General features: G+C 45.1%; 1 protein-coding gene across 7 annotated transcripts in view; it reads right to left on the bottom strand.

Annotated features, from left to right (window-relative positions):
- The window catches only part of FAM214A (family with sequence similarity 214 member A), a 95834-nt gene that overhangs the window by 12139 nt on the left and 55754 nt on the right, over positions 1-27941 (bottom strand). For all 7 annotated transcript variants that reach the window (XM_029070078.2, XM_029070081.2, XM_029070079.2 and 4 more), the window contains 7 exons: positions 19626-19810; positions 19213-19415; positions 17315-17440; positions 11546-13364; positions 7263-7379; positions 4972-5051; positions 2890-2998 (listed from right to left, as the gene is read on the bottom strand). In XM_029070078.2, the coding sequence (XP_028925911.1) occupies positions 2890-2998; positions 4972-5051; positions 7263-7379; positions 11546-13364; positions 17315-17440; positions 19213-19415; positions 19626-19810 (2639 nt within the window). The remainder of the gene's footprint in view (positions 1-2889; positions 2999-4971; positions 5052-7262; positions 7380-11545; positions 13365-17314; positions 17441-19212; positions 19416-19625; positions 19811-27941) is intronic.

Here is a 27941-nt window from a genome sequence, read left to right as displayed (position 1 = left end):
CATTTTACAGGTGAGGTAACTGAGGCACAGAGAAGTGAAGTGACTTGCCCACGGTCACCCAGATGACAAGTGGCAGGCTCATCTTCCTGCAGAAATGATCTGGGCATGTCACTCCCCTTCTTAAACACCTCCGGTGGTTGCCTATCAACCTCCGCTCCAAACAAAAACTCCTCACTCTAGGCTTCAAGGCTCTACATCACCTCGCCCCTTCCTACCTCTCCTCCCTTCTCTCTTTCTACCGCCCACCCCGCACGCTCCGCTCCTCCGCTGCCCACCTCCTCACCGTCCCTCGGTCTCGCCCGTCCGGCCGTCGACCCCCGGGCCACGTCCTCCCGCGGACCCGGAACGCCCTCCCTCCTCACCTCCGCCAAACTGATTCTCTTCCCCTCTTCAAAACCCTACTTAAAACTCACCTCCTCCAAGAGGCCTTCCCAGACTGAGCTCCTCTTCTCCCTCTACTACCCCCCCTTCACCTCTCCGCAGCTTAACCCTCTTTTACCCCCATTTCCCTCTGTTCCTCCCCCTCTCCCTTCTCATCCCCTCAGCACTGTACTCGTCCGCTCAACTGTATAGATTTTCATTACCCTATTTATTTTGTTAATGAGATGTACATCGCCTTGATTCTACTTAGTTGCCATTGTTTTTACGAGATGTTCTTCCCCTTGACTCTATTTATCACCATCGTTCTCGTCTGCCCGTCTCCCCCGATTAGACCGTAAGCCCGTCAAACGGCAGGGACTGTCTCTATCTGTTGCCGACTTGTTCATTCCAAGCGCTTAGTACAGTGCTCTGCACATAGTAAGCGCTCAATAAATACTATTGAATGAATGAATGAAGAGCCGGGATTCGAACCCATGACCTCTGATTCCCAAGCCTGGGCTCTTTCCACTGAGCCACGCTGCTTCTCTAGACATTGGCAGATGGCAAATTAGTTACATGGGATGCCTTTTTCAGGAGAATGCAACATATTATATCTGGAAAGAGTGACAAAAGCTCACGGGTCATCCAACAAATCATTGCTGGGCGGATCTGCTTCCACCTACAAGGTGCTCCTGGAAACGGATGCTCTAGTAGATGGGATAAAATCCAGTGACAAGGAGGTTTTAGGGGTGATCTCTTAGATCAGAGTTGGAATGGGGAAAGAAGAGCCTGGACAAAAGAATGGCCAAAATTCCCGCATCTCTTCTACCAAAAAGAGAACAAATTCCAAGGAGCATCCCCTGGAGGAGGGAAGGGTGCTACTAGCCAGAGGCCTCCTTTCTCTCAAAGCCTTCCCAACCCTGCTTGGGCTGTTTTCTGCTTCCCAAATCATTCTCTCCCATCTAGCATTTCAGCACTTATGAATTCCCAACTCATTACAAATCACTTCTGCCCTTTTGAACTTGGAGATGTATGTACTCTTCTACTCAAACACACACCTAGCTCTCCATTATCTCTTTCTTCCTCTCTGTTATTAATTTTGTGGCCACCGGGAAGCTCCTTGAGAGCAGATAGTGTGTCTTATACTCTCTCAAGTGCTTAGTACAGCACTCTGTACACGGTGTTCAATAAGTACGATCAATGGACCGATGATCTGATTTTTAAATTGGGATGCTATATTCTTGAGAACTAATTAACTTCGACCAACTCCAACCTCCAAGCTACTTTGGAGGGATATCCTGGGGTAAAACATTCTCTAATTCCTGTCCCAAAGTCCTGGGAAGAGTGCCTGCCTGCTGTTCAACAATTACCGTGTATAATAAATACGGCTCATTTATGAAGCAGCATGGCTTCGTGGAAAGAGCACGAGGGTTCGAATCCCAGCTCTCATTCAATAGTATTTATTGAGCGCTTACTATGTGCAGAGCACTGTACTAAGCGCTTGGAATGTACAAATCGGTAACAGATACAGTCCCTGCCCTTTGACGGGCTTACAGTCTAATCGGAGGAGATGGACAGACAAGAACAATAGCAATAACCGCTTGTCTGCTTTGTGACCTTGGGCAAGCCACTTAACTGCTCTGTGCCTCAGTTACCTTATCTGTAAAATGGGTATTAAGACTGTGAGCCCCACGTGGGACAACCTGATTACCTTCTATCTATCCCAGCGCTTAAAACTGTTTGGCACACAGTAAATGTTTAACAAATACCATAATTATTATTAGTATTATGGCTGTATTTTTGCTGGAGAATGAAATTATCTCTGGGTACAATCTGTTTAACATTTCAGTTTCTCTCTGAAGTGCTCTGAGATCCTGTAGAATGAAAAGCCCGCTACAAACTCCTGGAACTCTTAGGAGCTCACTCCTTTTACCTTTGAAAATATTCAATCAACCAATGATTTTTATTGAGTGCTTACTATAAGCAGCGCACTGTGCCCAGTTTGGTTTCCTAAAAACATGAAGGAATAACAATCCACCATGACCCAAGCACTTAAAAACATTCTAATTCTAATCCTAAACTTCATATTACCTGGGCCATGGGAAGTTGGAAAATGCAGTAAAGAAGGAGATAAAAATTTAGTGATTTTTGTGTCCCCTGGATTGGTTTAGCCTGGGCCAGTAGACCCAGGGCAAGTGGAGAGCAAGGAGACTAATTAATTATGAGGCCAGAACTTTACCAGAATTCTTTTTTTGTCCTATCGTGCAGTACAAACAGTATGACATCAATAGACTCATGAGGGAATGTACTTTTCGTAATGCTAATACTAGGATCCTAAGAGAAACTGCAGGTTCTGAAATGGAAGTCAGAGCAAATCTCATTTTTTGCCCAATTTAATCTCGTACCCGGCACAGCGTCGAAAATCCAGTGTGAATGGTGAACTAGTCCCACAAACCAACGATACAGAAATCTCAAAATAATATACAAATCAGAAAAAAAAAGCTACAACTCTGGAAATGTGCACCGTACCTCAAAATTTCCTAGAAGACTAAGACTTGTTACAGGTGGAGCACTAGAGCTCAGACATGGTTTTCCATGGATGTCTGAGTCATCTTCTATCTTCGCACACGGTTGTGGACTAGTAAAATAAAAAAGTTAATCCAAAGTTAATTAAAAAGTTAATCCAAGTGGCAAATCATTCTAAATAGCTATTCATTATTTCTCTTTAGTCGTTGAACGAAATATCATTATCCAAATTTTAAAATAATTTCAGTGTTATCATTGCAGCAGAATTTTTAAGAACTTGTACCACAAGATTTCAAGTACATTCAATGACTTTTAAACAGTGTCGGAAAACTTAACACAATTCATTATTTGTCACACAAATGTACAAGGTCCAATTAGTTCTGTGTGTCTTTAGCAACAAGCAAGGACATGCTGGGCTCTCCCAAGTATCAACTCTACTATAGCAAAGCTTCCTGCGTGGCTCAGGGGAAAGAGCACGGGCTTTGGACTCAGAGGTCATGAGTTCAAATCCCAGCTCTGCCACTTGTCAGCTGTGTGACTGTGGGCAAGTCACTTAACTTCTCAGTGCCTCAGTTACCTCATCTGTAAAATGGGGATTAAGACTGTGAGCCCCACGTGGGACAACCTGATTCCCCTGTGTCTACCCCAGCGCTTAGAACAGTGCTCTGCACATAACAAATTATTATTATTATTATACAGTGACAATATCACGGACCCACATCTTCTGAGAGAGGAGGCAAGAACTGGCCATTTTGGTCTCGAATGCTGCTCAAGGAGTTTAGATATTCTGGGAAAGACCATCTTTTACTCTTTCTTAAGTCCATATGGCTTTAGTTCACGGTCAAAAATAAAACCTACACTTACAGAGACTATTCAACGGCCATGCCACCGTCAACGCGCTCAATCCCATCTGATCTCGGACGCCCAGGGGGTCATACTTGGATGGGACACCGCCTTGGAATACCGGGCGCTGTAAGCTTTTGTAAAGCAGCATGGCTTAGTGGAAAGAGCACAGGCTTGGGAGTCGGAGGTCATGGGTTCTAATCCCGGCTCCACCACTTGTCAGCTGTGTGACTTTGGGCAAGTCACTTCACTTCTCTGTGCCTCAGTTACCTCACTTGTAAAATGGGGATTAAGACTGTGAGCCCCATGTGGGACAACCTGATTGTATCTACCCAAGAGCTTAGAACAATGCTTGGCACATAGTAAGCGCTTAACAAATACCATCATTATTGTTATTATTATTTAAGCTATACACCACAATGGCTATGGGTTCATGGGTTATGAAAAAAGGTCTTTTGAATAATAAAGGGATCATATAAACATTGGATCCATTACAATCACTTAAACTTAAAATTTATGGTATCAAATGTTTGAAGCAGGGGTTTTTTGTTGTTTTTTCTTTTTAAAACAAATGGAGGTTTCTGGACAGAAATACCACACTGTCAAAAGTTTCTAGTTCACCTCCATCAAACAGGAACTCAGATTTCAGCAGCAATAGTCTCTGTAATTCTGAAAAAAAAACCCTTTATGAACCTCTCCAGAGACTCTGAAAATCGGTTTGAGCTTGGTTCTAGATGTTACATGAACCCCAAATCGCTAATCTTAAATATGAAAAAGCTAAAATTCTCGTCTTGATTACAAGCCCAGATGACAAAATAGGTTGACAAGGTATTACAGAATACATTTGAAAGACTGAGCCTATGAAAGACTACTAAAAAAAATGTTCAAGGAATGACAACATCAACACTCTCAAACAGGCAGCACATTTAAGGAGTGCAATTTAAGTACCCTGGCATATTCTGATAATGTTTGAAAGCCACTGTTGAAACATATAAGAAGCACCACAGAATTAGCAAATTAAAACAAAAGTCCTCCCTGACCAGTAGAATTACTGATTGAATAATATCTTATGAAAGAATATAATCAATCAGATTCTCCCTCCCCCCTGCCCTTCACAGAACAGTTCCATACACAGAAGAGCTTCGTGGGTGTAGGGAGCAAGGTTGGAATCTGTCAGTGGGCAAGAAGTGTTTCCAGTTGCATACATCAACAAATGTTCTGGTAAATACCAAAAATGCTTACCTTCTGGAAGATAAGTTTTTTAACTGTAGTAAAGATGAATCCAGATCAAAGCAACCTGACTGCATTTTTCTCTGAGGAACCTTGGAACAAAAAGTCATTTATGATATTAAAAAATAGCAAAAATCAATAAAAGCTAAAACTTTTTAGATATATATGTGTGTATATATGACTTTCATCTGAAGTTCTAAATTAAAAGGGCTTCACATATCTTCAATATGTTTTCCCTCTCAATATTTTATGAACATTAAGACGTTTCAATACCAAACACAAGGATAATACTCAGAATTGTACTGTACTCTCCCAAGCACTTAGTATGGTGCTCTGCACACAGTAAATGTTCGATAACTGATGATGAGAAGACATTTTAAGGTCCTGGAAAAACCCTGACAAACAATGAACATGGAAAGAAAATTTTTCTCCCACTTCACACCCTCCTTACTATTATCTCAGCAACTTTACACTCACAACTTCTAGTCACATTTTATGTTTATAGACACACACATATATTAGAGAAGCAGCGTGGCTCAGTGGAAAGAGCACGGGCTTTGGAGTCAGGGCTCATGAGTTCGAATCCCAGCTCTGCCACTTGTCGGCTGTGTGACTGTGGGCAAGTCACTTAACTTCTCTGTGCCTCAGTTCCCTCATCTGTAAAATGGGGATTAAGACTGTGAGCCCCACGTGGGACAACCTGATTCCCCTATGTCTACCCCAGCGCTTAGAACAGTGCTCGGCACATAGTAAGCGCTTAACAAATACCAACATTATTATTATTATATATTCATATAGATAAATATATAATTATACACTCTATAATTTGAGCAATTCCTCCTATTTGTATTTTATCTTCTATCTTCCTCTTTAGATTGTAAACTCCCTCAAGGTGGGGATCAGGACTTTTAACTCTATTGTACTTTCTCAAAAGTTTAGTTCAGTGCTCTGCCCAAAGGGACTCAATAAATACTACTGATGGACCGAGGCCAGTAATGTCAAATCCCAGCTTTCCCTGGCAAAACCAATCAAATGACATGCTCCCATTTCAAATGAAGAGAAGGAACAGGTTTTAAAAAGGTCTCCATCTTTTTGAGGCTTTCCACTATGAAAGGGAAGTAGAGAGGAGAAAGGCAGAACTCAGTTCTGGGAAGCAGCCTGGCCTAGTGGAACGAGCACAGGCCTGGGAGTCAGAAGGACCTGGGTTCTAATCCTGGCTCTGCCACTTGTCTGCGGTGTGACCTTGGGCAAGTCACTTACCTCTTCTGGGTCTCTGTTGCCTCATCTGTAAAATGGGGATTAATACTGTGAACCGCATGAGGGACGTGGACTGTGTCAAACTTGATTAGTTTGTATCTACCCCAGTGCTTAGTACAGTGCCTACCATATAGTAAGCACTTAAATACCAAAACAAAAAACCTTGAATTAAGAACTCAGAACCACGTTCCTCCAGAAGTAACCACGATGGGGAAAACTTGACTGGTCTAACTGACTGTGAAAACATTATATGACCGCACAATCAATCAACAGTATGTACTGAGCGCTTACTATGTGCAGAACATTGTACTTAGTGCTTAGGAGAGGGCAATACAACAGAATTAGCAAACATATTCCTTGACTATAATGAGCTTACAATGTTGCCAGGAACTGTAACTGTGGGATAAAATAATTTTAATTGTGGTGTACAAGAATACGCATATATAAGTGCTGATGCTGAACCATGGATCAATCATCTCAACACACTAAAGTGGTGGGAAATTTTCCAACCATCTACAGTAGTACAAGACTCTTCTTGCCTATTTGTCTATTTGATCTTTTACTCTACGGTAACTGAAAGGTTTTCTATGTTCAGACGTTGAAATAATTCCAGTGTGTTAATTTCTACATTTGCAAATGCATATAATTTAACTAACAATTGAGGTGGAATTTTACTCAGGGCTATGATCTGATGTCTAATTTGTGATTTCTATCAGTCATCTGCACTTTTGGATAATATATAATGAGGCCTTTTGCCTCTTATTCTAAATAAGCTTGAGCTAATTATAAAAATGGCAAAATTACCTACTTTCCAGAATGGAATAATCCTTAACATTGGAAACATTCAACCTCAATTGACTATATAAGACTGTAAAAACAGACTACAGGAATCTTTGCTAATAGGTACAAATTCTCCACATTCAGCTACTGCTGGTATTTACTTTGTTACTTTGACTTTTTATTTTTACTTTGAACAAATTATTTAAAAATACTTGGAGCTATTTGACCCATCTCCAGATAACAGGTTAAAAGTCAACAGAACTTACAGGACTTGAAAGTAGAGGCAATCCAGTCCGAGGATGGAAGGCCTTGGTTGAGGTCCCATCCAAGGAACGAAAATTGTGTTTCCGCCACACGCTTGAATGTTTCAGTGGTATTGTTCTCTGCCAGAAAAAAATTCTACTTTTAAATAGAAATACTTCACATGATCCTTCAATCAAATCAATCGACCATAGTTATTGAACGTTAACTGAGTGCAGAGCACTGTACCACGTGCTTGGGAGAGTAAAATACAACAGAGTCGGTGGACGTGTTCCCTGCCCACAACGATCTTACGGTCTAGAGGGGGAGACAGACATTAATATAAATTAGGGACATGAATAAAGATGCCCTGAGGTTGAGGGAGGGGTAAATAAAGCATGCAGATTCAAGGGAAAAGGTGACACAGAAGAGAGTGGGAGATGAGGAAATGAAGGCTCAGTTGGGGAAGATCTCTTGGAGGAGATGTGATTTTAATAAGGTTTTGAAGGTAAGGAGAGTGGCGGTCTGTTGGATACGAAGAGGGAGGACATACTACGTCAGAGGCAGGATGTGGGCAAGAGGGTGGCGGCAAGATAGACGAGATCGAGGTACAGTGAGTAGGTTGGCATTAGAGGAGTGAAATGTGTGGGCTGGGTTGTAGTAGGAGAGTAGCGAGGTGAGGTAGGAGGGGGCAAGGGGATGGAGTTCCTCCAAACTAATGGTAAGGAGTGTATGTGTGATACACTACATACTAGAGGTTACTTGAGGAGTGGGAAACATGGACTGAATGGTTTTGTAGAAAATAACAATAATAATAATGATGACATTTGTTAAGCACTTATTATGGGCCAAGCACTGTTCAAAGGGCTGGGGTAGATACAAGGTAATTGGGTTGGCCCACGTGAGGCTCGCAGTCTTCATCCCCGTTTTGCAGGCGAGGTAACTGAGGCACAGACAAATTAAGTGGCTTGCCCAAGGTCACACAACAGACAGGTGGCAGAGCCGGGATTAGAACCCACGTCCTCTGACTCCCAAGCCCGGGATTTTTCCACTAAGCCACGTTGCTTCCCATAATGATCCAGGCAGCAGAATAAAGTAGGAACTGGAGTGGGGAGAGACAGGAGGCAGGGAGGTCAGCAAGGAGGCTGATACGGTAATCAAGGAGGGATAGGAGAAGTGCTTGGATTAACATGCCAGCAGTTTGGATGGAGAGAAAAGGGTGGATTTTAGCAATGTCGTGAAGGGTTAACAGATAGGATTTGGAGATTGAATGTGTGGTTTGAATACGAGAGATTAGTCAAAGATAATGCCAAGGTTACGCAGGCTTTTGAGACAGTAGATGGTGGTGCTGTCTACAGTGATGGGGTAGTCAGGGGACGGACAGGGTTTGGGTGAGAAGATGAGGAGTTCTGTTTTGGACATGTGAAGTTTGAGCAGGACATCCAAGTAGAGATGTCCTGAAGGCAGGAGGGAATGTGAGACAACAGAGAAGGAGAAAGATGAGGCTGGACATACAGATTTGGGAATCACTCGCCTAGAGATGGTAGTTGAAGCTGTGAGAGCAAATTCATTCTCCAAGGGAATGGGTGAAGTTGGAGAATAGAAGAGGATCCAGATATGAGTCTTGAGGGATTCTCACAGTTAGGGAGTGAAAGACAGAGAAAGAACCCATAAAAGAGACTGAGAACAAGAGGCCAGAGAGATAGGAGGAGAACCAGGAGAGGACAGTGTCATTGAAGCCAAGGTTGGATAGTGTGATCAGGAAAAAGGGGTGCTAGACAGTGCTGAAGGCAGCTGAGAGGTTAAGGAGGATTAAGATGGAGTAGAGGCTGTTGGATTTGGCAAGAAGGAGAGCATTGGCGACTTCTGAGAGGGGGGTTTCTGTGGAGCTATAGGGGCGGAAGTCAGATGGGAAGGGGTCAAGGAGAGAATTGGAAGAGAGGGAGTGGAGACAGCAGCAGTAGACAACTCACTCAGGGAGTTTGGAAAGGAATGATAGGAGGGAGATGGGGTGATCCTTGCAAGGAGTCATGGGATCAAGGGAGTGTTTTTTTAGGACAGTGGAGACATGAGCATGTTTGAAAGCAGTGCTTTCAAATCCTGAGTGCTCAAATACCTTAGCTTCTACATTCATTCCTTATCAGAGCTGAAAAATATTTTCCTATTTTTTACTATCCAAACATAAAACCAATCCATTCAGAAACCGTGATTTTTTAAGAGACGTACTAAATATAGTCCTAAATCTCCTGATGCATTGCCAATGAAAAATTACATTATGGACACCTCAAATGACTAACGTCTTATTTTCCACTATGTACTTAGTTGACTGATTTATGAAAATACAAGGTTTGACGGATATAATCAGATACAACCTAATGCGGCACCACTGCCTCTTCTTTGACATGTTACATCCTGAGCATAGGTTTTAGAAAGTTGTTACTAGAGCATATCATTTGGAGGAAATCAGAAATTTCCATGCCCTAAAACATAAAGCATCCTTAAACAGTCAGGGCTCGCTTTTGAGGTGTTCGTAGGAGAAAAAGACATCAACCAGAGCTGGGTGATGACATTTCTGCAGACTGATGGGCCATACCGTGATGGGGAGCGAAAGAGGACGAGACACTCTCCTCTCCTACCCCTTGCTTCTTGCCAGCTGTCAGTCCTGAATCAGGGAACGAGGGCAGAGGAAGAATGTAGTGGGGAAGAATGTTCACTCCCAGCCTGGAAATTCTCCAACAAAGGAAGCAGTGGTACTTTGGGAGCAGCTATTCCAGTTCCCAAATCCCTCCCCATGTTCACGCTCACCCTCCTTGAGGCTTCTGGAACCGAATTTAGATGGCCCAAGCACCTCCTTAAAAACAGTACCAGATGGGCCGTGAGTGATGGAGGGAATCTGACAAAGTTGCTCCTCTCCCTTTTCCTTTCCTGGTGGAAAGCTGGGAATGGCCGAGGGAAAGAAAGGGGATATCCAAATTAGGGGTGCAACAGTCGGGAAGCTGTGTGTGGCCCGCAGCCCTGAGGATGGACGACACTGAGTGGAAAAAAAAGTTAAATGTTCCTTCAAGGGGGACAGTTCACTCCCACAGATGAAAGTGAGAACTGACACAGGCTAATGGTGGGAACATTCCAAAAATGCACACGGAAGCACTGGTCCTTTTGCAGGTGCTGGAATCCCCAAAACCCAGACCAGGCCCCAGAAACCAATATGGGATTATCCCATAGAAAGGTTTAAAAAAACCCAGTTATTAGAAGTCACTTTTTCAAAACTGATCAGAGAGCTCCACTGCGCTTTTTTTTCCCCACTCAGGGATCATCCAATTTAGGATGAAAGCAATAAAAAAGCAGTGCTTTCTGATACCTCCATTGAGAAGGAAATCTGGGCTTAATCTAACAGGATGCAATCAATTCTCAAAAAGCCACCGTTTTAGATGACAGGAATAGCATGGATACCAAAAGCCCAGATAATGAAGAGGATTAGTTTTAACCCAAAGCGTCAACATCCTTTCCGTTAAAAATCTCTTAGTGGAGCTGCTAATAAGTAACAAAATGGAGTAATTTGCGGGTCACTTCTTCTCCCGGCCTCTGGCGGAGGTACTAATGAACAGTGAGAAGTCTAAAGGCAGGCGGGAGAGAACAAGTAGAGGGCTTGGATAATCCATAAAATGGAAAGTTACTATGATTATGGTGCCTTGCTAAGCACTTGCTATGTGTGAAGCACTGTTCAAAGCACTGAGGGGACATACCAGTTAATCAGGTTGGACACAGTCCCTGTCCCACACGAGGCTCACCGTCTGACTTGTGAAATAGTGGAGAAGTAGTTGGACTTACAGGTGAGCACCGTAACTTTACGCAGAATGAAGGTCCCTGAGCACCGCACTTAAAAATGCAGGTAATCCTTCAAATGTCTTGAATACACACATCAGAAAACAGACATTCCCTTGGGATTCACGTCTGGCGTAGAAAGGAGTATCAAGTTCTTTCCCACTACAACTAGGCTCGCCTAGGTTGCAGAAACAAGGGAGAAACATTGCCATCTAGAATGAATGTTCGTTGTGGGCAGGGAGCTCCTTGCATAGCATTCTCCCGAGTGCTCAGTACAGAGGTCTGCACATAGTAAGCACTCAATAAATACCACTGGTGGTGATGATGATACCAAAGCACATATGGCCTAAAAATCGGGGTCACAGCCAAAATGACAGAGTGACAGAAACCAGGAGAGAAGGCTCAGAAAGGACCGTAACACGCGAATGGAAGGATGGGCAGCTGCTTCCAAGGAAACAGGCAAATCTGAAATCCAGTTGCTACTTACCAGGATGTCTGTGTTTTTTAGTCGCTCGCACTTGGCCAAACGATCTTCTAAAGGCTTTCTCTGACTACAGTTTTGACATTCTTGATCGGCTGGGGCTTTGTTCTCATCATGCTCGGTCTGTAATTTGTCTGGCTTATTTTTGCATTTCAAGCCGTCATTGTCTTTATTTGCATAATTTTCTATACTAACAAGTTGGCCATTTTGCTCCAATGGTTTTGGTTTCTTGGAGTCTTTATTTAAGCACTTAAGCTCCCGTTTCTGCAAAGGGTCGGATATCTGCATCCCAGTAGCTCTCTTTGAACCTTCAAGTTTATTGGAGCTCTCTAGATGGAGATTAGTCGAAGGCTCCAGATTCCTCTTCTCAGTTTCGACTGTTCTCTCCCTAAGTTTACGTGTGCAAATCTGCTCATCAAAGCTGTTGCAAATCGAATGCTGCTTGGCGAGTCCATTACTGATGTCCTGGCCTATAAACGTACAGCCAGGAAGAGTTGCTTCCAATCTGTCCGGCGACTCCGATTTGTTTTCTCTGCTACGAGATGTATTCGAGCAAGTCGGTAACGGGGAAGCTTTACTCGGAGTCTGCTGAAATGTGCTTTGGACAACTTCACTGGCTCTTGCTGAATGAAGATTTCTTCTCGCTTGGGGTTTTGGGGAGGACTTCAATCCACCGTTACATTTTAAAGAACCGAGAGGGTCCTCGGCAGCCGTCTTGTTTTTCGTTTCGCTGTTGTTTTCTGAAGAGGTGAACTCCGAGTTGGCATCCTGGCTTTTCTTCCCCAGGTTTTCGCCTTCGTATGGACTCCGAAAAACCTTCGGGTCGTGCCCATTGAAGGGCCGCCCGGTGATGTGTGATGCGGATGGGTCGCAATGAATCAGGTGCTGCGCGATCCTGGCAATAACTTCTTGTCGTTCCTGAAGTAAAGAGCCGATCAGAGGGTTAGTCTCAGCAGCTGACTGATGAGGAGGACGGCTGCTGGAAATGAAGGCGTCGATCAGTGGCCCGTCGGGTCGTGTCCTGGCCTTGCCCGCACTGGAGTCTTCTGAGGAAGTGAACTCTGAACCGACCAAAGGAATCGGAGGGTTCTCCTTGCTTCTCTTCAGTAAGTTTTCGTTTTCATATGAAGTCCGGAAGATTTTCGCGTGGACCGTGCTGGAGTCCTGCCCCCCGAACGAACGGCCCGGAACATGAGTTGGGTCACAATGAATCAGGTGCTGTGCAATCCTAGCAATCACGTCCTGGCGTTCCTGAAGGAGAGAGCCTATTAAGGGGTTAGCCTCTCCTCGGGACTGTCGGGAAGCGTGGTTACTAGAACCATGGGGATCCACCAGCGAAAATGATTTTAACGTTCTCACGGACGAGTCCGGTGGTTTCGCGTCTCCGCTGGCGCTAAAACAGTGAAGCCTGGGCGGTGAGGATCCCGAGTCAGATCCGTGGCCAGAAGCTGGATAAAGTTTGAAATTCTTGATAGTTGTGGTGAATTCTGGGGTTAGGGGTTTTCGGGCGTGTAACAAGCCTTCGGGGACTATGGTCCAAGTTTGCTTGCTCCACAGACGCTGGGGGCTGGGGACACTGCATTGCTCTACTTCATTGGAATCACAGTGCTGAAGAGTCTGATAGTCACGTTCTTGAATCCTCTTTTCATAAAAGCCCAAGTTTGTGTGAATACTACAGTTCAAAACTGGGTAGTTAGATTGTCTAGGCAAGGACTGGACACTGACTTTCAAGGCCACATTGTGAGAGACGTTGGGAACGGGAAATACATGCTCAGTTGGAGTCTGGGAAAAATTCCATTGCAGGTCCACATCAGCAGCGCTGACCCTGCAACAAGAAAGACCAGGTATATTCAGCCTTTGGGGAGTGGAATTAGAGGTTCATGTTATTTTGGACCAGTTGGACAATCGAATCGATCGATCGATGGTATTTATCGAGCACTTTCTGTAGGTAGAGCACTGCGCTGACCGTTTGGGACTATAATACGACAGAGCGGGAAGACAAGACCCCTGCCCGTGAATTTCCATTTACTTGTTTAGATGACTGCCTCCCTGCTTCTAGACCGTAAGCCCGGTGTGGGCAGGGATTGTCTCTCTCTATTGCCGAACTGTACTTTTCACACAGTAAACGCTCAACAAATAATGCCATTATTATTAGTACAGTGCTCCGCACACAGTAAGCGCTCAATAAATACGACTGAGTGAATGAATGAATTCCTCTACCTTCTGTGAGTTTATGAAACAGTGACTCACAGTACCCAGACTAAGCACAGGGCAGTGAGGGGCATTTCAAGGAAGGGAGTGGTCACATCTGCTACTCTCAGACAAGTCTCTCCCACCTTTAGCACTCAGTACAGTGCTTTGCATACAGTAAGCGCTCAATAAATTTGGCCGAATGAATAAAGGGAGTTTATATGTGAGGAAGGGATTGGGATGAACCGCAAAAGCGGCTGCCTTCTGCTTCAGCCTGTCGTATTGTTATAGTGTACTCTCCCGAGCTCTTAGTACAATGCTCAGCACATAGTAAGCACCCATTGAATATGACTGACTGGCAAAAATAAAGCAACCGCATTTTCTGGGGCTAAAAGGGAGTCAAGCAGGCCAGACTGGGGACAACGGGTCAAGGGTGGAGGGAATGAAGGAGGAGACAGAGAGAAAAGGGGGGAGTCAGAGGCACGCACATACACACACATACACATGGGGACAACATATAGACCCACAAACAAACCCTCACCAACACGGACATCCACGGCAGGCTGGATTCCCCAAGTTCCCCCTGGACCCTTGAAGGGCCAGTGGAGAGTAGAAATTTCTGGAACGAGTGGCAGTGGGAGGGTTTTATCGACCGCTGCCTCTTTCCTCATCTGCTCTAGCTGTTGCTGTTCCCTGCTTCTGCTGAAATCCCAACTTTTGCAAGTCCGGCCAAAAGGCTGTTGGATGGCCGGGATGGGAAGGAGTCAGCAGAGGAGGGGCAAAATGTGTACCGTCCCTCCTAACGGGGGCTATCTGGTCAAATGAGCCATAAGCTCGTTGTGGGCAGGGAATGTGTTTGATATTTTAGTGTGCCCCCCCCAACCTCTTAGTACAGTACTTTGCACACAGTAAGCACTCAATAAATCCGGTTAATAAGGGGGCATGCACGGGAAGGGAGGGTGCAAATGCCAGGCAGACTCCAAAGTAGAATTTCACATTGAGCTCCCTTTTCCCCTTTCCTAACGTTAGTGAACGTGGGGAGAGGGAGTGAGGAGAAAGAAGTACTTCAGGGCACTGGCCCTGCAGCATGGCTTAGTGGATAGAACACTAAATTCTAATCCCGGCCCCTCCACTTATCAGCTGTGTGACCTCGGGTGAATCGCTTCACTTCTCTGTGCCTCAGTTACCTCATCTGTAAAATGGAAATTAATGCCGTGCGACCCATGTGGGACACAGACTGTGTCCAACTGATTAGCTTGTATTTCCCCCAGCACTTGTATTTCACCATCATCGCTGGGATTCACGGTCCCCGGAACGATCTAAACTCTCCACCGTTTAGGGCACCTACTCCGTGCCCTTGAACCCAGAGGTCCAGGCTTCTTGGGACCCACTCTGGCCTGCTTCTTTATGGCTGGGATCGGGCCCCCGCGTGCACCCGACTTGGCTGGCCCCGTTGGTGATTCTGCCCTTGCAGAAGACATTCCCTCATGAGATATAAGCTCCGCCAGGGAAAGGATCGTAGCTTCTACTGTCGTATGCTCACTAAGGGCTCAGGACTGTAATCTGCCCAGCAGACGCCAGTAAATACTCTCGACTCAGATAATACGAGGATGCTATTCGAGTGGACCCTCTCCCACTGCTTCCCCATATCTACTACCACAGACACCAACAGAGCAGGAAATTAAAGCAGGGCACGGGAGTCGAGGGAAAGACAGAAGGAAAATCAGGTAGGCACCGTTTTGCTTAGGCAGAGGTTTGGGACTGAAATCCGGCAAAACAAGATGAAGGAAAGTATCGGGCCAGTAGCGCCATGAATGGGAAAGAATATACTCCTTGTTCTGAACCTCTAACTATGGCACTAACCCAACTGGACAGTGGGGTTGACATTTAACCCAACCGGACAGTGGGGTTGACATTAAATCCTGGAGCGAGGGAAGCAGAGGTGTCGCCCAGGTGGAGCTAAAGCTCAGGAGCGAAATTGTCCAAGCCATCCCCTGGATTCCATAGCCCAGGACTACCAACTGCAAAACACTCCCTTTTCAGATATGGTTAAGTTTACCTGGAAATTCTCTTAGACCTACTCCAACTCCAGTGAAACCTACAATTCATCAATCTATGGCAATTGCTAAGTGCTTATTGTGTGCAGAGCACTGAACTAAGCATTTGAGAAAGTCCAATACTCTGTTCCACTTCTTGGTTTGAGGGCACCCACACTGCTTGAGCAAATAATTTTATCCTACCTCCCAATCAATAATAAAAATAATAATAATAATAATTATGGTACTTGTTAAGCGCTTACTATGTGCCACACCCTTTTCTAAGCTCTGGGGTAGATACAAGTTAATCAGGTTGGACACAGTCCCTGTCCCACATGGGGCTCACAGTCTTAATCCCCATTTTACAGATGAAGGAACTGAGGCACAGAGAAGTGAAGTGACTTATCCAAGATCTCACAGAGTAGACAAGTGCCGGAGCCAGGATTAGGACCCAGGTCCTTCTGACTCCCAGGCCCGTGCTTTATCTACTACGCCCTTCCTACTTAGATTTGAGTCCCATGTGATATCTGATTATCTTGTATAATAATAACTGTAATAATAATATTTGTGGTATTTGTTAAGTGCTCACTATGTGCCAGGCATTGTTCTAAGCACTGATGTAGATACAAGTATATTGGGCTGGACACGGTCCCTGTCCTGCTTGTGACTCACAGTCTTAATCTCCATTTTACAGATGAGCTAACTGAGGCACAGAGAATAATAATAATAATAGTAATAATGATGGCATTTGTTAAGCGCTTACTATAAGCCGAGCACTGACTTGCCCAAGACCAAAGCCCAAGGCAGCAGACAAGTGGCCGAGTTGGGATTAGAACCCATGACCTTCTGACTCCCAGCCCCTTGCTCTATCCGCTATGCCAGGCTGCTTCCCCATCTACACCGGTGCTTAGTACAGCGCTTGGTATACAATAAGCGCTTAAAAAATACCACAAAAATGAAAACAATGGTAGTGATAGAGAGTGAAAAGGTTGCCTTTTATAAATTGCCTTTTTTAAAAAAAAGTATCAATCTCCAAATCCAAACAAATGGTTTTTATTGACCACTTAGCGTATAGAGACTGTGCTAAGCCCAGTCAGGCCATCCCAGTAGTCACATAGGCACGTTATTAATTGGCTTATACTTAGCCCTTGACTAAGCGCTTACCTACTTCTACCCACTTGTACTAAGCGCTTAGTACTGTGCTCTCCACACACTAAGCGCTCAAGAAATACAACTGATTGATTGTGCTTTCATGACACATTTGTCGATTCAAGTTATTGTCTACCCCACTTGACTGTAGGTTCTCTGAGGACAGAGATAATATTTTTAATTTCCTTAGCTATATACACAGTAAACACTTACTAAGGGGCTTAGAACAGTGCTTTGCACATAGTAAGCGCTTAACAAATGCCATCATCATTATTATTATTATTACTATTATTAAATAGCACAGACGCTGACACATGAGTTACTGCAAACTAGGATGGACTCCAGAAGCAGTCGGTTTGGACTTGGAGTAAATACTGTCCTTTTCAGTCTCTGAACTTACCTATACAGAATATTGCGCGGAATAGCACCATGGGAGACACTCAGCCAAGCACTTAACTGGGAAAAAAACACGAATGAGCGAACCGCCAATAGCAGAGTCTTCTCTTCAATAAATCGATCGCCACTTCTGAAAGGTGAATACAAAAAACTCAGTCAGCTGTCGACAGGAAGACGTACAAAGGAGCAAATGGCGAATTTTGGCAATATTTAAGCTCTATTTCGAAAAGCACTAAGTTCCAGAACATGAGGCTGTGTGGGTAAACTAGAATTGTAAAGCCAGCGTTTTAAACTCCTTTGTCTCATGCAATCCTAAATTGCTGAACTTCTTTGCCTTTCAAAACAGGAGGGAATCTAGCTCGTTGTATCTTCTGAAAAACCCAACTCCATTAAAACTGATTTTTTTCAGCTGAAAAGGATATCGATGCCAAAGCTGAATCCAACCCCTGTAACAATTAAAGTTACATTTCCTAAACATTCTGAAGGAAAGTATGAGTCATCACCTAATTACAGACACAGAGACAATACATTATTAAGACAATTGAGCTAATGAAACAAAATCCTATACTGGCATTGTTTTCTATTGGCTATGTGCTACATATACAGCCTACAATAGGTGAAAAAAATATTTTGATATGACTGCAGAACTAGTTTGCTAGCTGCAATCCCCCATATTTGAGGAGAAAAATAATTTTTTTGCTAGATGGCATAAAATTCAAAAAGGAAAAAAATACCTCAAACATTTTGCCATTACAAATACCTTTCTGGGTCAACTGTTAAGAGCAAGACTCTTGCTGAAAAAGAATCTAAATCGAAACACTACAGGGAAGCATTGTGGCCTAGTGGGGAAAGGACAAGCCTGGGAGTCAGAGGACTGGGTTCTAATTCCGGTTCCGCCACTTGTTTGCTGTCTGACCCTGGGCAATTCACTTCATTTCTCTGTGCCTCAGTTCCCTCATCTGCAAAATAGGGATTCAGTACTTTTTTTTAAATGATCTTTGTTAAGCGCTTACAGGAACTGAACTAAACGTTGGGGTAGATACAAGCTAATAAGGTTGGACCCAGCCCATGTCCCATGTGGGGCTCACAGTCTCAATCCCCATTTTAGAGATGAGGTAACTGAGGCACAGAGAAGTTAATACCCCTTCCCCCTCCTACTTCACTATGTGTCCCACGTGGGACCTGATTATCTTGTATAAAAATAATTGTAATAATAATAATTGTCGTATTAAGTGCTCACTATGTGCCAGTAATTGTTCTAAGCCCTGGTGTAAGACACGGTCCCTGTCCCACATGGGGCTCACAATCTTAATCCCCATTTTACAGATGAGGTAACCGAGGCACAGAGAAGTGAAGTGACTTGCCTAAAACCACCCAGCAGACAAGTGGTGGATCTGGGATTAGAACCCATGACCTTCTGACTCTCAGCCCCGTGCTCCATCCCATGGAGAAGCAGCGTGGCTCAGTGGAAAGATCATGGGCTTTGGAGTCAGGGCTCATGAGTTCGAATCCCAGCTCTGCCACTTGTCGGCTATGTGACTGTGGGCAAGTCACTTAACTTCTCTGGGCCTCAGTTCCCTCATCTGTAAAATGGGGATTAAGACTGTGAGCCCCACGTGGGACAACCTGATTCCCCTGTGTCTACCCCAGCGCTTAGAACAGTGCTCGGCACATAGTAAGCGCTTAACAAATACCAACATTACTCCAGGCTATTTCCCCTATCTATGCCGGCGCTTAGTACAGTGTTTGATACACATTAAGTGTTTAACAAATACCACAAAAATGATAGCAATGGCAGTGATAGAGAGCGAAAAGGTTGCCTTTATAAAAAAAAAACCTATCAGTCTCCAAATCAAAACAAGTAAGTGGTAAAACAATTCAGAACAAAGCCTAAGAGCTTACTGTCGAGGAATTGGCTCCAAGATCCATCTTTCTAATAACAATGCGTCTTGTTTGATGGCGGGGTCGTTTAAATCATTCCCTTCTGTGGTGGGCCCATCATCGCTATAGCAACAGTCAGGCAGCAGGATCACCTCAACCATGATAGGAAGATTGTTCTTCCACAGCAACATAACCTCAGATCTGGTTCGCCTGGCTTGACGACACTTGAAAAAATCAGACGCAAAAGAATGGCTGTTAGGATAACTGCGCGACGTACCACAAGTCATTTGGTTGCCTCGGTGTAAAGGGCTAGTTTACTACGGAACGGCGCAAAGCTGAAGCTTGCTACTTTGGTTCCCTTTTACGTTTTTGACGATGTAGACGGAGGGTGTCCAATAAAACGGAGAGGCATTACCATCATTTCAGTCTCATACCTGGGCAAGTTTATCGCTGCATTCATGCTTTGCCGTTAGTGGTTGACTGGACTGAGATGGAGGACAATGATAGCCTTCGGTCCGACCTTTTACAGAATATTCTGGTGTTCGCCCTTCTGTAATCAGTAAGGCCAGGGAGACCAAGAACTCCTCTGCATCATATTCAAAATATTCGTCTAGGGTATCTGAAATGAAAAGAAAAGAGATTACAGGTACTTTAACAAAGAATATTCTTATTTTCTAAAAGATAAACTTATTTGGGCTAACAGTTATAATTCTAGAGGCTACCTTCTATTTTCAGGTATTGCCTTCACTGAAAAGCAGCCCAGACATTAGTTAAAACAACTTTAACATCAAAGATCTGGTTCTTCCACCGATTTGCTAGATAACAATAAAAATGGAATTTATTAAGCACTTATTATGTGCCAAACATTCATTCATTCATTCAATCGTATTTATTGAACGCTTACTGTGTGCAGAGATCTGTACTAAGCGTTTGGAAAGTTCAATTCAGCAACAGAAACAATCGCTGCCCAGACCAGGCTTACTACCCAGATAGTCACGTTGGACATAGTCCCTGTCCCACATAGGGCTCACGAGCTAAGCAGGAGGGAGAACAGGTATGAATCCTCATTTTACAGATGAGAAAACAAGCCCAGAGAAGCTGAGTGACTTGGCCACGGTCACACAGAAGTCATGGATTAGGGCCATGGTCTTCTGAGTCCCAAGCCCATGCTCTTTCCACAAGACTACAATGCTTCCACTAGGCCATACTGAACAATCTAAAACAAAAAAAATCAGTTAACTTTCTCTATGCCTCTCAGGTAGTGAATGCACCTGCAAAATAAGGATGAAAGATTGATCCAAATACTGGACTGTGGTTATGCACTATTAATATTTCAGTGGTCTCTGAAGTCCTCTGGTAACACTACAAAGAATGGTTACTTTTCTATTTTTAAATAATTAGCCAACATGCTAGCCCTTGGGAAACTGGGAAAATCATGCACCTGAATACCCAAAATGAACAAAGTATCATAATTATAATCTAATCTTCCCGGTAAAAGCCTGGAAGAACAGGTAAGTCCTCCCAGATGACACCCAAATTCAGGTTTGTTAAGAGCTTAACTGATATCAGAAGAGGCATCAGAGCATAGATGCTCAGACACTTCTCTCGTTGTTGAGTGACATGGAACCCAGAAAGTCCTCCATATAATAATAATAATGTTGGTATTTGTTAAGCGCTTACTATGTGCAGAGCACTGTTCTAAGCGCTGGGGTAGATACAGGGTAATCAGGTTGTCCCACGTGAGGCTCACAATCTTAATCCCCATTTTACAGATGAGGTAACTGAGACACAGAGAAGTTAAGTGACTTGCCCACAGTCACACAGCTGACGACTGGCAGAGCGGGATTCGAACCCATGACCTCGGACTCCCAAGCCCGGGCTCTTTCCACTGAGCCACGTTGCTTCTGGCAGGGTAAAGACTGGGTTGTTTGAAGAGCAGGGGCTGCTTCCTTTCTGGTTCCTGGCCCCAGTCACTCCTGCTCATAGACATTCCAGTCACTGGTTTTTTTGTGTGTTTTTTTTTAATCATATTAAGTGCTTACTATATGTCAAGCACTCTTCTAAACGCTGGGGTAGATACAATATAAATCAGGTTAAACACAGCCCCTGTTCCACGTGGGGCTCCCAGGCTAAGTAGAAGGGTGGAGGAGGTAATCCCCATTTTACAGATGAGGTAACCGAGGCACAGAGAAGTTAAGTGGTTTGCCCAAGGTCCCAAAGCAGGTACATGGTGGAGCTGGGATTAGAACCCAGATCCTCTGACTCCCAGGCCCGTGCTCTTTCCACTGGGCCACAGTGCTTCTCTGGGCCAACTCTCCCCCTAAAGATTCTGAGGTTTTTCACAAAAGTGCTAGTGGGCAAACACAGGCTGCAGAGTTCTCCCCCAAGTCCCTGGGGAGTGGTTCAGTCAGTCCTAACACAAGGATGGCACCAGACTGGTGACAATACAGGGAAGGAAGAACATTCATTCATTCAATCGGATTTATTGAGCGCTTACCATGTGCAGAGCACTGTACTGAGTGTTTGGGAGAGGACAATTCAAAATAAACATATTCCCGGCCTACAACAAGCATACAGTCTAGAGGCGGGGGAGACAGACATTAATATAGATAAATTACAGATATGGATTTAAGTGCTGTGGGATTAGAAGGGGAGAAGAACAAAGGGAGCGAGTCAGGGTGAAGCAGAAGGGAGTGGGAGAAGAGGAAAAGGGCGGGGGTCTGGAGGAGATGTGCCTTCAATAAGGCTTTGAAAGGGGGAAGACTAATTGTTTGTCAGATTTGAAGAGGGAGGGCGTTCCAGACCAGAGGCAGGATGTGGGCAAGGGGTCGGCGGAGAATAGGTGAGATGGAGGCACAGTGAAAAGGTGAACATTAGAGGAGTGAAGTGTGCAGGTTAGGTTGTAGAAGGAGAGAAGTGAGGTGAGGTAGAAGGGGGCTAGGTGAAGGACTGCTTTAAAGCCAATGGTGAGGAGTATTTGTTTGATGTGGAGATAGATGGGCAACCAGTGGAGTTTTCGGGGGAGTGGGGTGACATATCGCCAACGTTTTTGTAGAATAATGATCCGGGCAGCAAAGAGAAGTACAGACTGGCGTGGGGAAAGGCAGGAGGCTGGGAGGTCAGCAAGGAGGTTGATGCAGTAACCCAGGCGGGATAGGATGAGGGATTGGATTAACCTGGAAGCAGTTTGGATGGAGAGGAAAGGGTGGATATTAGCGATGTTGTGAAGGTGGGACCGACAGGATTTAGGGATGGATTAAATATGTGAGTTGAATGAGAGAGAGGAGTCAAGGATGATGCCAAGGTTACGGGCTTGTGAGACAGGAAGGATGGCGGTGCCGTCTACAGTCATGGGGAGGACAGGGGTTGGGTGGGATGATAAGAGGTTCTGTTTAGGACATATTAAGCTGGAGGTGATGGGAGGCCATCTATGTAGAGACGTCTTGAAGGCAAAAGGAAATGTGAGAATGCAGAGAGGGAGGCAGATCAGGGCCGGAGAGGTAGATGAGGATTTGGGTATCACGTTCCTAGGTTGAAATCATTTGCCCCAAGCACTACAGATCATACTCCAAACAAATCTCCACCAGATTGCGTTTACTCCTCTAGGGCAGAGATTGTATATACTAACTACTGAACTCTCTTAAGCATTTAGCACAGTGCTCTGCACAGAGTAGGTGCTCAATAAACACTTTCGATTGACATCTGCCGGGCTGCAAGGAGAACTCAAGGATCGCTGTGATTGTTAATAAGATCGGTAGGTGTTACAGTGATTAAGTCCAAGTATCAATCAGCTGCATAGATTCAATCAAATTTATTGAGTGCTTACTGTGTGCGAAGCACTGTACTAAGCGCTTGGGAGAGTACGATGAAACAATAGGCACATTCTCTGTCCACAAGGGCTCACAGTCTAAATCTTCCTCACAGTGATTACCTGTGAAATATTTGGAGAAGAGGTCTATTAGTTAAGCTGCATAATGGAAGGAGCAGGGGGCTGGGAGCCAGAGGACCTGGATTCTAATCCCAGCTCTGCTACTTGCCCGCTGTGTGACCTTGGCCAAGTCACAACTTCTCTATGCTTCGGCTTCCATATCTGTAAAATGGGGATTCAATTCCTGTTCTCCTGCTTAGACCTTAAGCCCCATATGGGATAGAGACTGTGTCTAATCTGATTCTCTTCTCTCTGCCTTAGTGTTTAGTACCTAGTAAGTGCATAAGAAATATTATTAATCTGACTCTCTTCTATCTGCCTTAATGTTTAGTACCTTAAGCGCTTAAAAAATACTATTACTACTATTACTGATGATGAGGATACTATTAATAATAGCAATAATATTGGCTGGGCTGTACTCAGAGAATGGTGTCATTAGGGGATGAGTGTCTTTCAGAGAGCACCTACTATACGACAAGAAGAAGGACGCTGATGCGGATCCCGTTGGTTTAACAACATGGATGAAAGGGAGCAACTGTAAAATGATATTGAGCAGAGGAGGTTGAAATAGGGAGCTACACCTTAAAAGAACCAAAGAACGACAATACGCAGGGACAATTTAAAGTTCTAGGGAGTTCCTGGGCAGTAGAATCCAGCCGGCCTCCATCCTGCCTTTCTCCCCATCTCCATGCAGCCGTGTACATCCGAACCTGCCCTCCCAACCCAATTAGTCAGTCAATCAACGGTACTTATTGAGTGTTTACCGTGTATGCAGAGCACTGAACTAAGTTTTTGGGAGAGTACAATACAACAGGGTCGGTAGACACGTTCCCTGCCCACAGGGAACTTACAGGCTACGAGTGCTGCTGAAGCAATACTGTAGGAAAGTAAGAGCAAGGTGGGGGGAGAGTGGGAGGGGTTGATGATGATGTTTGTGAAGCGCTTACTATGTGCCAAGCGCTGTTCTAAACGCTAGGGTAGATACAAAGTAATCAGGTAGTCCCTCGTGGGGCTCACATTCTTAATCTCCATTTTACAGATGAGGTCACTGAGGTACAGAGAAGTCAGGCGACTTGCCCAAGGTCACACAGCTATGTGGCGGAGCCGGGATTAGAACCCACGACCACCAACTCCCAAGCCCGGGCTCTTTCCACTAAGCCACGGGTTGTTCAGTGATAGGCACCAGAGCCCCCCCGGCTCCAGCTATGTACGCCTATTGGTCCGAGTGACCGTAAATGGTCCTGGAGTTAAAGATGGGCTGTGGATAAGCCGCACCCCACCCAGCAAACCGGAAAATCAATTTCTTACTCTGCGTATTTTTAGTTGGGACAAATCTGTTCTTCAAGAGGTGAGATGTGGCCACCAAAGAAATCCCTTCTAAATTATTTCCTATACAGGAGCTGCCAAAAATAAGACATCATTTCAGCTCAACCCCCAAATTATGTCAACGCAAAGTAGCAATCTGAACAAAATTTAGCTGTAGTACAATGAAAGGTGCTATTTTTAGATTGCTTTGAGATGGTAAGCTAAATCACGCTGCAATCCCACAGAAGGGACTTGCATTTAAAATACGTACGAGTTCCTAAATATAAAAAAATTGCTATAAGGGTATTGAAACCTACATCTTACCACACAGATTGCTCTCTGCAGTTCAATACGTGTCCCCGAATGACCTCCTCCCTGTTACCGATTATCACCTTTCGCGCTTCTCTGATTCCTTCCCCATCGGGCTCCAGCCCACCTCCTCTTGTGCCCCCCTCCGCCCCACCATGATACCTTGATTTATAATTAATAACCGACCACTTGATCTCCATCCACCTTCTCACGTAGACTCTCTCCTTCCCTCCACCTCTAAGCTTCGGCGATGAGTTGTCACCACTGGCCGTCTACTAATTCCCTCCTTTAGCCTGCAGTCCATTCTTTTCATTCCAAAGAAACTCCTTTAATGTAGATCGGCGAAGGTCTTCTTCGGGACTGGGTCTGCGCCAGATCATGCAAAATGGATGACTCTGGAACATTTTCTTTTTAAATGAGAGTAATCTGACTATCACGGCTACTGTTGCCGTCACGACCGCCATCTGGCTCACACGCTGGTTGCTACGTTCCAGGGAGAGGAGAGCTGCTGACCTGGTTCTCCGGCTTTAGTGGAGATAAGGACTGCCTTCAGTTTCATCAGCCCGTCCCTCGCACGCCTGGAGAGCTCAGCAGGTGTGCCCGGGGAAGGTTGGAAGCTCCGGCCGCGTCTCACAGCCGCAAGGCATGGACACCAGCCGATTTGTACAAGGGATGCCAAGGTCTCACTCAACGAGGACCTGGGTTCTAATCCCGGCCCTGCCACTTGCCGGCTGTGACACTTTGAGCAGGCCACTTCACTTCTCTGGGCCTCGGTTACCTCGTCTATGAAATGGGGATTCGGTCTGTGAGCCCCACGTGGATGTGGATTGTGTCCCACCTGCGATCCCCAGTGACCGGAAGAGAGCCTGACCCGTAGTAAGTGCTTAAATACCATAAAAAGGGTGTAACACCAGGATGAAGAAACCACACGGAGACGTTCTGCTTCTCAGGCAGATGGCATCCTTATCCCAACAACCATCTTGTAATGTGCGCTGTTGGTCACAAGTCAATCAGACAGCTCTCTGAAACCGTCACTCCTAATGAAAAGGCAAAACTGTCCCATGTCCCCGCTGTGGGGGGATCCCTCCCACAACCCACCCCGTCCACACCTCCCTAAAATAAGGCCCCGGGCAAGGTCGGTGACTAGGACGGCAGCAACTGCAGCAGTCTGGTTTGCCAGCACGCTAGACGTCTGAGCCTCCCTGTTGAAGAGGAGACTCTGCAAACCCTACTGAAAACGAGGCTCTGGAAAACATCCCAAATCTCCCAAAATGTGACTACTGTTAGCCAACTACTAGGGAAGTCACCACAGCAGTACCAGGAAGTGGTGTGGCCAAGTTCACTCATTCAATAGTAATTACTGAGCTCTTACTGTGTGCAAAGCTTGGGAGAGTACAAAATAACAACCAACGGACACATTCCTGCCCCAAATGAGGTCACTGTGTTGTGATCCCAGGTCTACCCCCTACCTTCTGTGTGTGACCTTCACTTCACTTCCCTCTGCCTCAGTTCCCTCATCTGTAAAATGGGGATTAAGACTGTGAGCCCCATGTAAGACATGGACTGTGTCCAGTCCGATTAGCTTGTAACTACCCTAGTGCTTAGTACAGTGCCTGGCATGTAGTAAGTGCTTAGCGAATACCTCTTAAAAAAAAAAAAGAAAGAAAGGAAGTCCAGAGCTGCAGCGGCCGATCTGGAACGCCTAGCGACCAGCAGCAGCGTGGCTGTGGGAGTGAGAAGCAGCGTGGCTCAGTGGAAAGAGCATGGGCTTTGGAGTCAGGGCTCCTGAGTTCGAATCCCAGCTCTGCCACTTGGCTGTGTGACTGTGGGCAAGTCACTTAACTTCTCTGGGCCTCAGTTCCCTCATCTGTAAAATGGGGATTAAGACTGTGAGCCCCACGTGGGACAACCTGATTCCCCTGTGTCTACCCCAGCGCTTAGAACAGTGCTTGGCACATAGTAAGCGCTTAACAAATACCAACATCATTATTATTATTATTATTATTAGCGACCGATCCAAGTTTCTCTAGTAGGTGAGGAGCAAATGTTCCTAGAATCACAAGGTTCAAGACAACAGCTATGGCGCAGTGGATGTGGTCTTTACTGCACATGTGGTACAGAAAAAGTACAGAGAACTGTACCAAGATCTCTACCCAGTTTCACAGAGCTTAACGAAGTTTCTGATGCCATCAGTAGATCTCAGCTCCGGAAATTATTAAGCAAATTTGGCTGCCCTCAAAATTTCATTCTCAGACTACTCCTCAGTGGCACAGCTGGCTGGATCGGGGCTGAGGGCACCTTGGCTAATCCATTTCCCCTTTGCCCAGAGAATAAACGGAGGATCAGTGAAGGTTGGAGGAAAGAACATCGGCCTGGGAGTTAGAGGACCTGGGTACTAAACCCAGTTCTGCCTCTTGCCTGTTGTGTGGCCTTGGGCAAATCATTTAACTTCTCTGGTACTCAGATTGAGCCCCTTGTGAGACAGGGATTGTATCCAACTTGTATGTACTCCAGCGTTTAAAACAATGCTTGACAGAGTAAGGCATTTAACAAATACCACAGAAATAAGAAAAAGCAGCTGTGCAAAATGGATCCAGTTCTGTTGATTATGCAGTCCTGCTGGAAGATGTCACAGAGACCTGGGTGTGGGAGGTTAGAATCTGCTTCTCACCTCTGGGAAACTTTTCCAACTCATCAGACCTGATGTTGATAACTGTGCCCCAGACCACCTCCCACACCCAAGAAGACATGCGAATGACTGAAAACCATTTCTCCAAATCAGCCAGGCGCCTCCACTTGATGATAAATCTAAGGTAAACCGAAGTGTTGTATCAGTTTGTACCAAGGAAGCCATACGACAGCCCAAATCTGGTGACACAGAGCTAAATTCTGTTACCTAGGCAGCATACTGACCCACAGTACAGTGCTGGACAAGGAAATAGAAAACCAAATCAAGAAGATGAGCATGTTTTTTGAGAGGCTGGCAAACAGGGGAACAGGCTCAAAACCAAACTAAAAGTCTACAGAGCTGTAGTGTTCTCCAACCTTCTCTAGGGCTGTGAGACCTTGACCCCACACTCGGTTTCTTGAGCAACTCTATTAGCATCATACTCAGTAGCAAATATTAAGACAAGATCATAAACAATGAAGATCTGGAACCCAATCTCGTCTCCAAGCACTGAAGCTCTTGCACCTTGGGACAGCTAGA

This window comes from Ornithorhynchus anatinus, chromosome 8, assembly GCF_004115215.2.
Source record: "Ornithorhynchus anatinus isolate Pmale09 chromosome 8, mOrnAna1.pri.v4, whole genome shotgun sequence".
NCBI lineage: Eukaryota > Metazoa > Chordata > Mammalia > Monotremata > Ornithorhynchidae > Ornithorhynchus > Ornithorhynchus anatinus.
The sequence above is the reverse complement of the archived record's forward strand: the minus strand, read 5'-3'. Positions and strand labels throughout refer to the sequence as shown.